The sequence below is a fragment of the Vicugna pacos genome, chromosome 22 (assembly GCF_048564905.1).
Source record: "Vicugna pacos chromosome 22, VicPac4, whole genome shotgun sequence".
NCBI lineage: Eukaryota > Metazoa > Chordata > Mammalia > Artiodactyla > Camelidae > Vicugna > Vicugna pacos.
Window position 1 is genome coordinate 26,159,417 of NC_133008.1, and position 17,492 is coordinate 26,176,908.

At 52.0% G+C, this 17,492-nt stretch overlaps 1 protein-coding gene and 1 non-coding gene across 2 annotated transcripts; one reads left to right on the plus strand and one right to left on the minus strand.

Moving 5' to 3' along the window:
- Positions 1–5,120: 5,120 nt before the first annotated feature.
- On the plus strand, positions 5,121–5,227 carry LOC116285124 (U6 spliceosomal RNA). The gene has a single exon (XR_004194807.1). It is a non-coding gene; the product is annotated as a U6 spliceosomal RNA (small nuclear RNA).
- A 2,569-nt stretch (positions 5,228–7,796) lies between these two features.
- CDC37 (cell division cycle 37, HSP90 cochaperone) lies at positions 7,797–17,437 on the minus strand. Its single transcript, XM_006206275.4, has 9 exons — positions 17,351–17,437; positions 17,016–17,258; positions 11,343–11,624; positions 10,896–11,004; positions 10,670–10,785; positions 10,462–10,584; positions 9,644–9,826; positions 9,478–9,549; positions 7,797–8,363 (listed from the first exon to the last, which is right to left on the minus strand). The coding sequence occupies exons 2-9, from the start codon at positions 17,244–17,246 to the stop codon at positions 8,208–8,210; spliced, it is 1,272 nt and encodes a 423-aa protein (XP_006206337.2). The 5' UTR covers positions 17,247–17,258; positions 17,351–17,437; the 3' UTR covers positions 7,797–8,207.
- Between the last annotated feature and the right edge of the window lie 55 nt (positions 17,438–17,492).

Below are 17,492 nucleotides of genomic sequence, written 5' to 3' on the forward strand. Positions count from 1 at the left end.
TTCCTGCATGAAAGAGATGATGTCGGCATGTTACCATATTTGTCTTTAGTCCCCAGTTCCTGGCTCAGAACTCCTAAAACCCCTAGAATTTCCACAGTAATGAAGGTGAAAGGAACATCTTTGGTTTTTCCATCATAAGCCTGTTCAACTGTACCTGAGTTTAGGCACATGAGGTGACTGTTGAAAGCTGGAAGCTGGTTGTCTGAGGAACCAACCATGTGATTAGAGTGGTTGGTTAGATATTTCATCCTCCATCCCTGATATCTGGGGAGGGGAGATGGGCAAGAGATTGAGTTCAATCGCCAGTGGTTAATGATTTAATCAATTGTGCCACTGTGCCTGCATAGAATCCCCAAACAACGGGATTTGGAGAGCTTTTGAATTGGTAAATACATCTCTGTGCTGGGAGGGTGGCGCACTCCCATTTCATGGAGTCAGAACTCCTGCACTCAGATCCTTCAGACCTCGCCCTATGTACCTCTTCATCTGGCTGTTCATCTGTCTCCTTTATAAAAAACCAGTAAACCTATGTAAAGTTTTCTCTAGGTTTTATGAGCCTTTATGGCAAATTATTGAACCTGAGAAGAGGGTAGTGGAAATCCCCTTATTATAGTTATTTGATCTGAAGTACAGGTGAAGATTGATGCCTGAAGTGGGAGGCAGTCTTGTGGGACTGAGCCCTTAACCCGTGGGGTCTTGCGCCAACTCCAGGTAGTGTCAAAACTGAATTGAACCATAAGATTCCCAGTTGGTGTCCACTGAAAAAGAGAGAATTTCTTGGTGTGGAAAACTCATACATTGAATGTCACAAGTGTTGAGTAGAGAAATATTTCCTTTACCATACCTTAAAGAAAACTTTCACAAGCTTTACCTGTGGGCCCAGTTTTTTCTTTTCTTTTTTTAGGGGAGTTACTGGGATTGAACCCAGGACCTCGTGCATGCTTATCATGCGCTCCACCACTGAGCTATTACCCTGCCCTGTGGGCCCAGTTTTAAAGAAAGAACAATAATAAAAGAAACCAAATACCCAGGCCAAGAAAAAAAGCCTCACCACTCCCCAGAAACTCCTTGCTCTGAATCAGCAAATCCCTCTCTCTGCCCCCTTTGCCCGCTGTATTTTTCTTAACAGCTGTTATGATCATCTAACATTTTCCTGGAAGTTTCTTTGAGCACTGATTTTAATGTTTGACATCTATTCTAGAATGTCAGCTCCTCAAGGGCAGAGACACAATTCCACTGTGTCTCTAGTGCCTGGAACTGGTGCCAAGAATGGAGGGAATGATCTGGGGAGACGTCTGGGCCTGGGCTACTGTCCTGCCCCACTGCAGAAGGGCTGGCCACAGTCTTCCGGCCTCAGCTTCCTCTTTGCCACTAGATCTGTAGCAGCAGGAAACCAAGTGTGTCAGATTCTTCAACAGCCAGCCCGGGTGAGGTGGGGTGGCCTCTGCTGGGCCTGGAGGCTGGACCACCGGGGGTGGGGTGGGCCTGTGACCCAGGAGGAACCAATAGGAAATGTCAGGTGGGGTGATAAATAACAACAATAGTGGTAATAAACCCAGTCATCATAATAAATTCTAATAATAGCTGTCATTTTCCCAGCCTGGATGCCGGCTGAGGCCTCCACCCTGAATGCCTACATCACAGATGGGGTCCAGTCCCAGAAGGATGGCTCCAGGTTACCCCACCAACCACAGGGGTTTGCCTAGGACTGAGTGGGGGTTCCCAGACAAGGGACTTTCCAGGTTAAAATTGGAATAGTCCTGGGCAAATTGGAACAACAGGCCATCCTGCCCCAGTGGGTTTTCAGGAGGAAGTGAGAATTGGGGAAATCCCCAGTCTCTGAGAGGCCTGCAGGAACCAGCCTCCCCAGAGCTCCCACCAGACCAGGGAAAAGCCAAGGGCTGAAAAATGAAAAAAAACAAAATCCTTTTGTGTCCTTTTGAATAGGAGAGTTCAGGGAACTGTCAGCCCCTTCCCCAAAGCAGCCATGAGGTCCGCTGGGAATCCTTCCAAGGAAGTTCCACACCTTTGTGTGTGAACATATGGCCCTTAAAAAATTCTCATAAGTAGTCATGGGAAACAACTCAAGTTGGTGAATGAACAAACAAAACGTACCTAGAAAACATTTTGTTAAGTGCAAGAAGCCAGACACAAGACAAATATTTTATGATTTCACTTTATAGGTGGTCCCTAGAGGAGTCAAATTCTTGGAGATAGAAAGTGGAATGGTGGGTGCCAGGGGCTCGGGGAGGGGGAATGGGGAGCTGGTGTTGAACAGGGACAGAGTTTCTGTTTAGGAAGATGAGAAGTTCTGGAGATGGGTGGTGTGATGATTGCAGAACAATGTGAATGTACTTAATCCTATAAACTTTAAATTTAGAAATTGTTAAAATGGGCTCTCTTGCCGCCTGAGATGGCCCACGCTCTGTCTAGGAGTGTGTATCTCCCTGAATAAATCTGCTTTTACTCTTTAAAAAAAAAGGTTAAAATGTGACATTTTACCTTATCTATATTTTACCATGATTTTTGAAAAATCAGGGGGAAGAGAGGTTGGTGAAATGGATGAAGGTGGTCAGAAGGTACAAACTTCCAGTTATAAAATAAATAAGTCCCAGGGATGAGGTGGACAGCATGGTGACTAACAATATCGTATTGTATGTTTGAAAGTTGCTAAAACGAGAGATCTTAAAAGTTCTCATAACGAGAAAAAAAATGTCTGTAACTCTAGAGGGTGATGGATGGTAACTGGACTTAACGTGGTGATCATTTCACGATGTATGCACTAGCAAATCGGTATGTTGTACCTGAAACTAATATATTGCTATATGTCAGTTATTTCTCAGTTTTTTAAAAATCTAAAAAAAAGGAAATTGTCTGTGTGTCATCCATTCAGGTAGAAAAATAAAACAGCATAAATATCAGAGAGAGGGATGGGTATGGCTCAGTGGTAGAGCGTGTGCTTAGCGTGCACGAGATCCTGGGTTCAGTCCCCAGGACTTCCATTAAAAATAAAGAAACAAACAAATCTAATTCGCTCCCCCCGCCCAAAACAAACAAAGTGCAAAAAGAATTGTGAAAAAAAATTTTTTTAAGTAAAAATAAGTACCGTGGAGGATCTCAGAGATCCATTCCCCATTTTCATCCTCAGAGGAAAGTGGCTGTTGTCCCTTTCAGTCCCTACAGCAATGAGGATACACATCTCTTGAGCACCTACTATGTGCTCGGCCCTGTTCTAGGCCCCCACCTCCACCCACCAGGGAGACACAGGAGGGAAGAGAACAGATAAAATTCCCTGCACTTACGGCGTGACAGTCTAGATGGGAAGACAGCCAAGACCAAGGATAAACAAGGACAAATACATGGTGTAGCAGATGGTGACACGATATAGAAGCAAAGCAGGGAGCTGATGTCATTGGAGATTGCGTGGCCTGGGACCACCTATCTGACCTTGTGGGAGCCGAGGTGGAGCCACATGGATGTCAGGGGAAAGATGGACCAGGCAGGGGGAACAGCCAGGTAAAGTCTTGGAAGGGAAGGCTGTCCTTGAACTTGTAATTCCTATCCATCTGCTGGCCCCTATGACTTGCTTACTTTATCTGTGCTTGTGTTTATGAATTTCCAATTCACAAACGAGCACGTGTTTATGAATTTCATCTCTACGGATGTGAGTCACTCCACTTGTTTTCACTACTCTATTGTGCAGCATTGTACACATTAATAGGCTAGAATTTCTTTGTCTTATCTCCCAAGGCTGGACAATCACGTGATTTCTAATTTTGCAGTTTCAGTGGCTCTAAGAAACAACCTTATCCCACCATTCTTTTCTTTTTAATGTTTGTTTTGATGATTTATTTTTAAATAAGTCATTCAATCATGTGGTTCCAAATCGAAAAGGCACAAAATGGTTTTGAGGACAAGTCTCCACTCCACTTCCGGGCCCCTGACATCCAACTCATTTCTGAGATCAAAACATGCTTATCGGTTAGTGATTCCTCAAAAAGAATCACCATATAATCCAATTGCACTTCTTCGTGTATACACAAAGAAAGCAGGGACTCAAAGAGAGATTTGCACAGCTGTATTCATAGCAGCTTTATTCATGATAGCCGAGAGGTAGAGGCAACACAAGTGTCTATCGGTGAATGAGCAAGTAAACAAAATGTGGGGTATCCTATAATGGAATATTAATCAGCCTTAAAAAAGAAGGACATTCTGACACAGGCTACACCATAAAGGAGGCTGGAAAGCATTCTGCTGGGTGAAATCAGCCAGGCACAAAATTACAGATGTTTTATGAACAGGGAGTTAAGTATTTATTGAGTACAGAGTTTCTTGTACTTACGACACTGAATTGTACCCCTTGAAATGGTTAAAAGATCAATTTTCCGTATGTAAATTTTACCTCCATTAAAAAAAAACACTTATGGAGTGCCTACTATATGCTGTGTTCTGAGCCCTGGGGATTTAGCCGTGAACAAAACACAGGAATCCTGGCATTCAGGGAGCTGACATAAACCAGATAAATATTAACAAGTAGGTTTTGTGGGTTTTGGTAGAAGGTTGAAGTGTCAGGGAGAAGGGAGTGGAGCAGATAAAGGGTATCGGGTGCTGGAATAACTGGTTTTAGGCTCTGTCCTCCACACCCCTAGCAATTTCAGGTCCCCGGCAGGATATTTGCTCTCTCTGAGCAGCTGTGTATTCAGGGTTTCCTTCTATAGCCACGATGACAGCAAATTGCTTCACCTAGTTTTCATGTCCTTGGCTTCTGGTGGGTTCTGCCAGTGGGGAAGGCTGGCAGGAGACGGGAGGTGGGAGATGGATGAAGGATATCTGTTCGCCTGCTCTCTCCCTGCCCGACCACAGTTGGGCAGCGGCTGTTTCTCTTTGGCCACATAACCTGCAAGGGAGAAGCGTCTTCATGGCTCCAGATGTCAGCAGGTTCATCCCCTTGAGCCCCATTAACAGCTCCCTGCTGCTGCTAGCTCTGGACACCTTACCGAATAACAACGCCCCAAAGATGCCCATGTCCTAATTGCCAGCATCTGTGAATATGTTCTATGGTGTGGCAAGGGAGAATTAGAAATTAAGGATGATTAGCTTCCTTTAAGACAGGGAGATGAGTGCACTCACTTTAGCAGCACATATACTAAAACTGGAACGGTAAGGAAGATTAGCATGACCCTTGTGCAAGGATGACATGCAAATTTGTGATTTGTTCCTTATATATATATATATATATATATAGTGCTGGTGGGCTGAAGGTAATCACAAAGGTCCTCAAAAGTGGAAGGGGGAGGTAGGAAAAGAGGTCAGAGGGATGTGATAGGAGAACTTGATTCATCTTTCCCATCTTTGGAGATGGAGGAAGGCGACCATGCGACCAGGAATGCAGGCAGCCCCTAGAAGCTGGAAACCAGAAGGAAATGGATCCAGAGCCTCCAGAGGACTCATGGCCCCACCAAAACCTTGAATTTAGCACAGCAAGACCCATGCAGACTTCTGACCTGCAAAACTGTAAGGTAATACATTGTGTTGAAACCACTAAGTGGTGATTTGTTACAGCAGCCAGCCATAGAAAAGGAATACACTCAACATTTGTCGGTTCTCCTGTCTGGTTTGCAGGACTGAAACCTGGCTCTGCATTACATTTTGTTCAGTGAAACCCTTCTGAGTGGAATTCTGTTTGCCCCTAAGACTCAGCAATCCTGCTTTGGGAAGCTTACTCTCCAGGTAGGATGACTATACTGGTGGGAAATGGTGCAGAAAGGTATTTCTCACAGCATTGTCTGTAAAAGTAGGGATGGGAAGGAACCTCAAGTGTTAATCAAAAAAATGCTGATGAAATAAATGCTGAGATGTGCACATACCAGAGTCAAAAGAATGAGGAAGTGCTGATGTACTGATAAGGAAAGATTTGCAGGCCCACACGGTTCAGTGAAAAAAAGCAAGACGCGTCACAGAGTGCACAGTGTGCTACGTACTTTGTAAAAGGGAAGGGAAGGGGTAAGGTTATATTTGATCTTACAGAAAGAAACCCCGGAAGGAGTCACGGGAAACCGTAGACAGTGGGTTCCCAAGGTTGGGGGCAGGGAACCAGCTCAGTGGAGGGTGGTAGAGAGGGAGCTTACTCTACGGTGTATCTCTTAATATCATTCGATGTTTTAAATCCTAGGCTGCGCTAGGGCGAGGCAGTTGAGGCATGAAAGCAAAGAGGGCGCCAACTCGGTAACCAAGATAAATATTTTAATGCAATATTTAAAAAAAACACACAATGGGGGAAAAATCTATGATGAACAAAATATTGAAATTTAATGTAAAGCATCAGTAACAGTGCTGCATTATATTGAAGCCTGAGGGGAAAGGAAATTCTCAGTAATATGGAATCTACCTATCAGTTTTTGCAGTTAAGAATTAGTAAGTTGACCACCATGAATGGGTCCTGGAGGGACGCTGGGTGGGTGAGGTCTATCCAGGGCCTCAGGAGGCCCCTCCAATCCCCCTAGATCCCCTACCTGCCATTTCCCTCCGAATAAAAAGCATTAGGCAATGCCACCTGAATTTGCAGCTCACTACTGCCCCCTGGTGGTGATCAGCTTGGGCACAAGAGCATTCTGAGGTCCTTGGCTTTGACTGATGGCCAGGACCCCTTAGGAGCTCTGCAAATGTCTCAGGACCAGGAAAGATCAGTTTGTACCTAGGTGGTGCTCACAGCATAAAGGAGACAATACACAGGTTGGCATAGCTGGGCAGGTGAGGAAGATTTGTGGCTGGATGTGAGGTGTGACGCAGAAGGCGGGCCTCTGGGAGGAGGTGGCAGAGCTCTGGTCAGAGTGACAAGCAGCTGTCAGGGGTTGGTGTCCCTCAGCAGAGGCGGGCAGTCAGCTTCACTGGATCCTTGGTATTTCACATCTTAAAAGCTGACGTGTCCTTGTTTATTACAGTATTCTTTAAGGCTTTCCTGTAGCCCAACTATTTCAACTTTTCAAAGGACTGACTGCAGGGAAGGGTGTCCAGGTAGAGGGACAGGAGGTACCAAGGCCCACACTTGGAGCATCTGAGTGCCAGGTGCTATGCCTGCCCGGACATTATCTCACTCACCACCACCCTGGGAAGAAGGCACTAACATTACTCATTGTACACAGGGGGTCACTGAGGCTAAGTCGCCCAAGGTCACACTGACAGTAAAACTTCAAGGGCTCAAGGATCAGCAACGAGGGAGTTAGTTGGTGAGGAGTGGTGGTAATGATACGAGGGCAGGGACATGACCTGGCTGATGTCGCATGGCTGGGTGAAATGCAGGGAGGACTTAGGTTTCTGTGGGGGAAAGGGTGTGCCTTGACTCATGTGTTCATAGGCGCCTGCTGGTGGCTGCCCGGTGGGGTCTAGCAAGGAAGGGGGAGACACGGAGGCTGGGGCAGATGTCCAGGCCAGAGATGATGAGGGACCTGGACCAGGGTGGAGGACGAAGGGCAGTGGCTAGACTCAAGAAATATTTTGTAGGCCGAGTGGGCCACGTGGAAGGTTAGACACTGTGAGGATGCGTCTCAGTGGATGGGGGGGCGGGGGGGTTGGAGGGATGAGAAAAGCCAGACTTGCAGAGAGGGGTGGGGATGGCGAGTGAGAGCTCTGACATAAAGGTGTCCTGAGGCAGTGGAACAGCATGTGGAAGAGCCTGGAGTGAGGATGGAGGAAGTTGCCCCATAGCTGGAGGGCAATGGGCCCCACGGCCAACACTCACTAGGGTCCCCTCCCACCCCCGAGAGAAGAGCTGTGCCAACAGCCCTTGTGACGCCCTGTGGAGCATCTGAAATCCTTTATTGGAAGATCATTGCTGTTTACTATATAGAAGATTCGACAGCAGACCAACAGTGAAAACAAGAGTCCACGGTGACTGGAGCGGCCCCTGAGCTGGGGCCCCCACCCCCACCCTGTGGACCAGCCTGGCAACCTCTGCCCCTCCCTGGACCCCCCAGCCTTTGGCAGAATGCTGATGGGGGGCTGCAGGCAGTGAAACCCCTTGACTCGAAGCAGAGACTCGATGAGTGCTGGGGGGTGGGGGCAGTGGAGGGGGTGGGCAGCCCCTCCGGGCTAGGTGGGGGAGCAGCAAAAGTGGAGGAAGCCAGGAACTGGGGAGATGGCATCTATTTTTGTTTTCTGAAAAGGGGTGCACAGGGGCCTGCAGGCAGGCTGGCGGCAGCTGGAGCGGATCAGGCGCTGACATCTTTCTCATCACCCAGCTTTGGGGTGGCTTCCAGCAAGGGGTCCCCAGGACCTGCCTCCTCCCCTTCCTTGGCCTCACTGGACTTGGAGTTGGGGACCCAGAGGCCGGAGTCGATGCAGCGCTGCATGTGGTACTTCGCATCCTGTAGGGAGAAGAGTGGGCAGGTGAGGCTGGGCTGCCATCTCCTGGTGGCCTGCCTGTCCCCTGCACGTTCTCAAGCCTGCTTCCCAATTATTCTAGATCACAGTTGTCCAAGAGAACTGTTTGCGATGATGAAAATGGTCTGTAATCTGCGCCATTCAACATGGGTGCCACTAGCTACCGAGTATTTCAAATGTGCCTAGTGCAGGGGAGGAATAGAACTTGAAATTTCACTTAACTTTAATTCAAATTTAAACAGTGTAGGGTCTCGCACAAGGGTCAGCAAGTGGTTTTTTAGTAAAGTGCCAGGCAGTAAATGTTTTTGGCTTACGGGCCTATGGTCTTTGTCAAAACCTCTCAACTCATCACTCCTCAACTTTACGGTTGCAGCCCCAAATTAGCCACAGACAAGATGAAAATAAATGAGTGTGGCCACTGCAGTCCCATAAAACTTTATAGACAGGCAGTGAGCCTGCAAGCCAGAGTCTGAAGACCCTTGGTCTAGATGCTCATTCCCATAGAAGTCTCTACAAACCCTGGGCCTGTGTGGCGACTAGACCCATTTTGCAGATGAGGAAACCAGAGGGTCAACCAGTGAGCCAAGCGGCAGGAATGGAGTCACACCGAGGTCTCTAAAGACTCAAAGTCTTCACTTACCACCACTCTTACTGCTCCTAACAGCCAGTGTTTACCAGTGCCTACTACGTGCTCAGCCCTCCCTATGAATTTTGTGAGTTAATACCCAGAGAGAAACTGGTTTGATGGGGTCACAGTGGTTGAGGGGGAGCCCCCTCCTTGGGCTACTCTGACTGGCTGACAAAGGTGGGGTCAGCTAGGTGTGCTTATTAACAGCCCACAGCGACAGTGGCAGTCAATCTGGATGCTGCGCACACAGTAGTGCTCAATAAATTAAAGTTGAGCACATGGCATGAAGCCTGGCTGCCTGGTGTGCCGGTCACAGGGTAACAAAACCTCCCTTACTCCTTTGAGAAGCCCAGGAGAGGCACTTCTACCAGTCACGTGGGCGGCAGGGCTGGAGGGGGCGGGGAGACACATCGCTGGGGAGCCGGGTGGGGAGAGAGGAGTGGTGGGGGACCTGGCAGGTGGTTACTCACGGCGGGGTCCATCTTGCTGATGGCATCCTGGAGCATCTGCACGTCCTTCACATCAAAACATCTCTGGAGATCCTGTGGGTGCAGAGGGGCAGGGTCAGGGCCAGGGTCCTGCCGGCTGCCTGCCCACGCCCACCGCCTGCCAGCTGGGAGGAGTAGGGAGCCGCACCTCAGGGAGGGACTCGTAGACCTCGACAGGGTCCAGGCCACCGGGGCCCAGCCGCTTCTTGCGCTCCTCCTCCTCGTACTCCTTCATGGCCTTCTCGATGCGCAGCTTGGCGCGGCCCCGCACGCGGTCTTTGAAGGCCTCCAGCTCGTCGTTGAAGCCCTCCATGTACTGGCGGTCAGCAGTCTGTGGAGGGGGCGGGGGCGTTCACAGAGTGGGACTGGGGTCCCCAGATCCTCCCGCTGCAGGTCCTCAGAGACGCCCAAGGACCTCCTATGTCTGGTCCCCAACTATAGGATGGGTGCCCTGGGGCTCAGGCTTCTCCTCTGCTCCATTTATCCTCCTCCACCTCCTCTGCGCTCGGGTTTACACCCACGTGCTCACGACCATCTGCCTGCATGGTCCCCTGAACCGCAGACTCGTGACACCCACCGCCTCCTCCTGTGGGGAGTTTCGCTGGCACCTCAAACTCAACATAGTTACCCCTGAGCTCTGGATCACCACCCCCACACCCAGTCCACCCTGCTGCTGGCCTCCTCCAGCTCAGCAGGGGTAGCTCTGCTCTTCCAAGTGCTCAGGTAAGAAGCCCGCAGGCATCCGACTCCGGGCCTTACCCCAGGCTGGGACTCTCAGCACATCCTGTCAGCTCTGCTTTCAAAATCTGCCAATCACTTCTCAGCTCCTCCGTCTCCTGATGTGTGAGGTTCTGATCACAGGGCCTCGAGTCCAAGTAGACCCGTGTCCACTGCCCCCAGTGGACTGCTGGCTGGTTCCCTGAGAATGATCACCCCCAAATCTGCCCCAGCCACTCAGGCTCCTACCTTGATCTTGGTGAAGAACTGCCGGAAGCAGGCGCGGGGGTCCACTTTCAGGCTCTTGGCCAGCTCCAGGATGAACTGCATGACGATGGTCTGGTGGGCCACCTGCTCCATGAGTGCACATTTCTGCCAAGGGAGAATAGGCACAGCGTCACCAGGTGGCGGACTCAGGGCAGAGCCGCTCCGTAGCCCCGGGAACAGCCCCACTCACCTCCTCCACCTCTAGATCGATGCACCAGATGACCAGGTAGTTGGCGGTCTCCTCACACACCAGGTGGACGTTGTCTGACAGGTACTTCTGGCTGTCGTCCCAGCGGCGGAGCATGCCTGTGAGAAGGTGTTTGCAAAGTGTCAGCAGGGCCCTGGAAGCAGAGGACCGTCCTCTGTCACGTGCACCATCGCCCGCCCCCACTGGTGGCCCCCCGCACCCAACTCACCAAAGTGTTTGATCTGTTTCTCGTACTTTTCCACGAAGGTTTTGTGTTTCTGTTCCCTCGCCTCCTCCGAGTCCTCCTCTGCCTGCTCAGGCTTGGTATTGACCATGCTCTGTGGTGGGGTGAGAAGGGGAGTGGGCTGGGGAGAGGCTGTGGAGCGCCTCAAACGTGGCTGGGTGGGCCGCGGCCTCAGTGCCCATCCCGTCCAGAGTGGAGGTGGTGACGGCGTGAACATCAGTGTGGCGGGAGCGTGGGCGTGGCAGGCGTGGCCTCGGACTGGGGCCTTTGGGCAGATCAGAGGAGGGTACTGGTGGGGTACTTCACCCACCCAGGGCGCCTACACCTGTGCCTCCCACCCATGCCCCTATCCAGCCAACCCCCAACCTGCACAATCCACTGCGCCCAACCCCCAGCCTGCCGCAGGCTGCCGGCACGCCCCGCCCCACACACCTTGCTGAAGCCGTCCTTGCTGAGCGTGTCCACGTTCCAGGGCATGCTCTTCTCCTTCTTGCGCATCTCCTCCAGCTTCTGCTCCCAGCTCCGCTCCTCCTTGCGCAGCTGCTGCGCCTCGGCCTGCAGCCGCTCCAGCTCGGCCTTGCCTCCCTCGCCCTCGGCCACCTCCAGCTCCTTCAGCTTCCTCTGGCACTCGGCCACCTTGCGTTTGCACTCGCGGCAGCCCCTGTCCAGCTCCTCCTTCTCTTTCTGGAACTGCTCCATGCGCTCCACCCGGGCCTGCCGGACAGGAATGGTCCATGGCTCTGAGGAATGGCCTGTCCTTTGACCCCAGCCCCACCCTCGCCCCGGGCTCCTGACAGCTGCACCTGGGATGGCCCCAGAGAATGTCCAAGTGAACCTCGTGTGCTGGACTCCCAGCTTCCACTCTCACCTGGGCACACGTGAGCCAGGGCAGGTCCCTCCTCTGCTCAGAACCCTATATGGCTCCCACCTCACTCTGAGCAAAAGCCCAAGTCCTTCCCACGGCCCACAAGGCCATGCACAACCTGCCCTGTCACCTCCATGCCCTCACCTCCTCCTGATTGCCCCCTCCCTCCAGCCACACAGGCTGCCTCACTGTTTGTTTTTTGTTGCTGTTGTTTTTTAATGGAGGTACCAGGAATGGAATCCAGGGCCTTGTGCATGTTAAGCATGCACTCTACCACCAAGCTATACCTTTCCTCCCCTCCCCTTTTCTTGAACTCACTTCAAACCTCAGGGCCTTTGCACTGGCTGTTCCCTTGGCCTGGAACACTCTCTCCCTAGAACCCCCACCCCACCGCATCCTTATCATCTTCGAATGTCCCTTACAGTTGAGGCCTTCCCTGACCTCCCTGTTGAAGGTCACAACCTCCCCTTACTCTGATTAGCCCTTGACACCTGACAACATCCTGTGACAATTACGGTATTTTGGACATTGTCTTCCTCCAAGGATACTGGCTTCAAGAAGGTGGGGATCTGGTCACTGTTGTGTCTGGATCTGGTGCACAGTAAGGACTCAAGATAGGCTTGCTGGATGTAATAAAGCAATGAGACACTGAATGGAGGCCTCACCCCTTCCCAAGGCCTCAGGATCCGCCTTCTCCCTGGAGCTGCCCTTGGCAACACTGGGGTACCCTCCTCTGCCCATTAACCCCCTCAAGCCGTTTCTGCCTGGGTGTCCCACAGGCACCTCCACTCTGTGCCCCTAACTGAACTCACCACCTGGATCCCCCAAATCTGGTTTTCTGCTATGTCTGGCCTCAGTGAAGACCCTCCCCACCTCTTCAGCCTGTTAGGACTGCTCATGAGCTCTACCCCTCCCTTCCTCTCTGCCACCAAATCCTGAAAGTTTTCTTTTCTAGTTGTTTCTCCAGTTTGCTCCATCCCAAGAGTTGCACCTGGATCTCAAAAGGTCCATGCAGCTCTCTCTCCATGCCAGCAAGCCCTCCTGGGCTTGGTGCCCTGTCCTCCCCGCCAGATGCCGCTCCCCAGACCTCTTCTTCCCTTGCACTCCAAACTTGGTGATGGCACCTCATCTCTTCACTCTTCATCCCACTCAGTCCCCTCACCAGGCCCCTGTTAGATTACTGGGGCCTGTCCACTCTCCACCCCTGCTTGGCTCCCCCAGCATCTCTCCCAGCTCCCAACAGTGCCTCCTCAATCCAGAGCCACTAGCTGAGCCGTGAGGGGTGCCACCACCTTTGATGGCCATCCCCTCAATCCAGGCTCAGAAGCTGCCAGAGGAGTCCTTGAAACATGCACCTCTGACTGCAGCCTTCCCTGCCACCCCGACCTGGAGTATCTGGGTTTAGATGGGACCCCAGACCCCTGCCCCAAGCTGCCCAGATGGCACCAAGGCTCCTCAGGGGGCTGGGTCCCACTCTCCTCTCCCAACTCTGGGTCCCAGGTCGATGCTGGCCCTTGTGGTTCCCTGAATGGACCAGCTCTCTCTTAGCCTCTGCCTATGCTGTTCCTTCCACCTGGAACTCTCTTCCCCTGACTCCATTTGCTTCGCCCCCAAGTCCCAGCTTCGACAGAGCCTGCCCAACCCCCCGAGTCACTGAGCCCCAAAGGCCCCTCTGTGATCATCAGTTGATCTGACGAGATGCTGGTGGATGGCCTTGGGACCCCAGACCTGGGGTCATAGCCCACAGTCTCTACTTAATGGCTGCGTGTCCCTGGGTCAACTCCCTAACCTCAGATTCCTCATCTGTCACATGCAGACATCAGTGCCGACCTCGCAGGGTGGCACCAGGAGAAGCAAAAGAAGTTATTAAGCAGACGGTCCAGTAGACCCTCAGTGAGCGCCATTCCCATGCTGTCTATCCGAGGGGCACTCTCCCTCTCTCTGGGGGCTGTATGGGATTCAAACAAGAAAATGTACTTCCGGCGGGAAGAGTATAGCTCAGTGGTAGAATGAGTGCTCAGCATGCATGAGGTCCTGGGGTCCTGGGTTCAAGCACAGTACTTTCATTAAAAAAAAAAAAAGTCTAAAAAAAGGGAAATTTACTTCAAGTGCTCAGTTCCATTTCTAGCCTGGAGTAAATGCCTGGTAACTGGGAGGGGTTGTTACTGCACCATCAGAGCACCCAGCTCCTCCACTTACAGTAACTAGACCTTAGCCCAGTCGCTTGCACCTCTCCCTGCCTTGGCGTCCCCCTCTAGGAAGTGGGGCCTCACAGGTGTGTTGTGAGGACTAAATGAATTACTCCAAAGAAACTGCGTGCAACACAGCACTCGGTGTACGTGTCCCGCTGGCGTCACCGTTGTCGTGGCCAGCAGATGGTCTGCTAATTTGCTTCTGTGCTTTATTCGAGGTCGGATCTCCAGGTTCTAGCACAGGGACAGGCACATGTGGGTGAGGATCAGCAGACCTGAGCCCCTCTCTGATGCCCCTGAGGACAGACCCAGCCAATGCTGAGCCTCCCTTTTCACCTGAGGATAAGGGGTGGAGAAGGCCATCGTCTTGTGGAGGATGCCTTGTGGTCTCTGCCACCTCTCCTCCATGATGGGCCTGTGTCACCCTGGAGCCTTCCTGCTGCCTTGTGAGGGGCTCTATATGGTCAACATCATAGCTGGTCTTGGGTGGCAGCAGGAATCTACCACCCTGCTGGTTTCTGCTGGGCGGTCATCAAAACCTTCCCGGCATTCTCTGAGCAGCCATCAGGGAGGTCAAAGCTAAATAAAGGCCTCCTGGAGCTGGTGGGGGTGGCAGTGCGCCCGGCCTGGGCTTTACGCCTCCAGGAAGGGCTGTAGCAGGTTGGGCAGGGCAGAAGCCTCAGCAGCGCGAAAGGGCCACAGGTGTCACTGCCCTCCTGCCTTACAGATCAGGAAACCGAGACTCACAGAACCTCAATGTCCCACAGCTCACTGGAAGGAGCCACAAGAAACGAGTACTGGTAGTTGTCTCCAGGCAAGGGAGTGGGAGCTGGGACGACTCACTTGTCCCCTTCTGGAAACCTTGGATTATTTTTTTATCATGAGTTACCTGAGTAATGACAATGATAGTGACTGAAGTTTCCACAGAACTTATTACATGCCAGGTACTGTCCTGAGAGCATTACACACATTAAAGAAATAAGCTGACCCTCACAACAATCCAATGGGGTGGATACCACTAAGATTCCCAGCTGGGGAAACTGAGGCACAGGGAGATTAAAAACTCACTGGTGGCCATGCAGCAAGTCAGTGATTCAGAAGGAGACAGGATCTGAACCTAGGTGGGCAGGCCTATACTCAGGAAGGATCCGGACTACTTCTTCTCTAATCCCACCTTCCCCTCTGGTACACTTACTTCTTCCCAGGCCCTGAGTCAAGTGCTTTTCAGTTCTAATCTCACATCATTCTTATGATGGTCTCATGGAGGTGGGGGTCTTGCTTCCCCTGGAGTAAAGCAGCCACGGTCTTGTGGCAGGGCTTGGATTAGAGGCCAGGCTTGCTGGCCACTGAACCTGGTGCTGGTTCAGTGGCTCCCTGCCTCCACTACAGCTGTGGGACTCTGGGTGGCAGGACAGGAAAAAGCTTTGTGCCGAGAGGGAGAAGGACATGGTGGCAGGAGTACATTGCAGGAGAGGGGGCACTGGCCTCCCATCCAGCAGGACCAAACTGGCCTCCACACAGTTATACCGATTAACTATGTGACAGAAATAGGTGTTCTCAAGAATAGTCTTTAAAGCTTTGCAAGGACCTTAAATATTTCATTATAAAATGTTACACATAACCAGAAAGAGAAGTGCTAGAACTTTCTTCTTACAGTCTAGTGGCTTGCCTGGCAGGTATGCTACCCAGGAGACTGCTGCTTTAAGAGATGGGTTGGGACTGGGACTGGGAATCAGATGTAGGGACTAAGACTGTGTCAGCAGAATGGGCCCTTCTAGGAGTTTCTGGATAAATGAATGGGAGCTGATAGATGAGAAGGTGGGGTCAGGAGTTCCCAACTGGAAGGTTCTGAGAGATACAAGCTCTCATTTAGAGAGTATAACAGATGCAGGTATGTGGGTGCAGAAGCTCTCATTCAGTGGAGCAGGAGGTTAGACAATTAGGTCTCATGAGAGTCATTCTGTTGGCCTGTGAGCACTGCCGGGCAGGGAGACGGGTGAGAGAACACACAGACTTGGGATTCTGGGGTCTGGATGAGGGAGAAAACAAATAAAAGAAAGGCCAGTGAATGTGAAATCACACTGGGAGGGTTACTGGTAAGAGCAGGATTAATCTGGGTATCTCGAGAACAGCAGACTTAAACTGGGTGGGAAGGAAGGTGGGGTGGGTTTGGGTCCCGGACATGGGTCTGAATGAGGGATTCCAATGTTGGCAGAGGTTCCTATAGGAAGCCCATCTTGGGGTGGGTGGTGACCAGGTCTGCAGTACCAAGTAGGGGCAGGGGTTCTGGCTGGGCAGGAAGCCATGTGGGTAGGGCTTCCTGATGTAATGGGAAACTGGGTCTACGGTATGTGAGGCCAAAGAACGGACGGAATTGGAGGCTCCATCAGGGTGGAGCTGGTGGTTCAGTCTGAAGGGGAGCTATGTTTCAAAATTCCTGTCCTAGATGGGACTGAGGGTCCTCCTGGGGCACCGGTCTACATTCCAGGGAAGGAGTCCTGGGCCAGGAACAGAAATCTCAGGAAAGGGCAGAGTTCCTTGGTCTATCTGGAGAAGTAAGAGCTCTGGACCTAAATGGGAATTTCTGTCAAAGACCCAGAGAGGCAAGACGCAGAATGGACTTAGAGTATTGGGGACTTTAGGGGTTGGAGGGGTTGGTGGGATATCCAACGTCCCAAGTGGGTATCCGAATAGGATCAAGGTCCAAATTCTGAGTCAGTATTCTGGGTGTAAATGGAAGGTCCCAAACTGGACTGAGGGGCAAGCCCAAAGATCGTCTTGCGAGTCCAGACTCTGAAAAAGGTGCCCTAGGGGTCAGCTGGGAGTTCCAAGAAGAAATCGGAGGACGGGGCGGGATCGTGGGCAGGGACTAAAGGGTCCTGGCAGTTCTGGGGTCCCGGAGTTGAAGAACGCCGAGCGATACTAAAAGTCCACACTGTAGGGTGGGTATCTCAGGTGTCAATGGTTGGGTTCCTGGCAATATCAGGGGTCAGAACTCTGAAGCGGAGTCCTGGGAGTGGGGGAAGGGGCTGGGCGCGCGCACTCTACCTGGTGCCGCCAGCGGAAGAGGCTGGCCGTGTCGATGTTGGGGTGCGTTTCGTCTTCATCGTCAGACACCTCGATGTGGTCCCACACGCTGTAGTCCACCATCTTGCCTCGGCGGCCCAGCCCGCTCCGGCTCTGACGACGGCGGCGGCGGCGGCGGCGGCACGGAGATTCGGCCCGCAGAGCCCCACCCCTTCCGCTTCCGCCAGGGAGCTCACGTCCCCGCCCGCGCATGACGTCATATCCCTAGTAACCGGGGCAGCGGCACTGGCGACCGAGTTCTCTTAAAGAGCCCTGCGCACGTGTTCCGGCCCCAGGAGTCTACGCCGATATCTCACCTCTTGCAGCTCTGGGCTCTCTCTAGACACCAGTATAAATGGATCCTCCAACCTCGAGCCCTCTTCATCTCCCGCTGCCGCATGACTTGTGTCGACCATGGCGAGGGAGGGGACAGTCAGTGAGACACAGTGAGAGGATTGT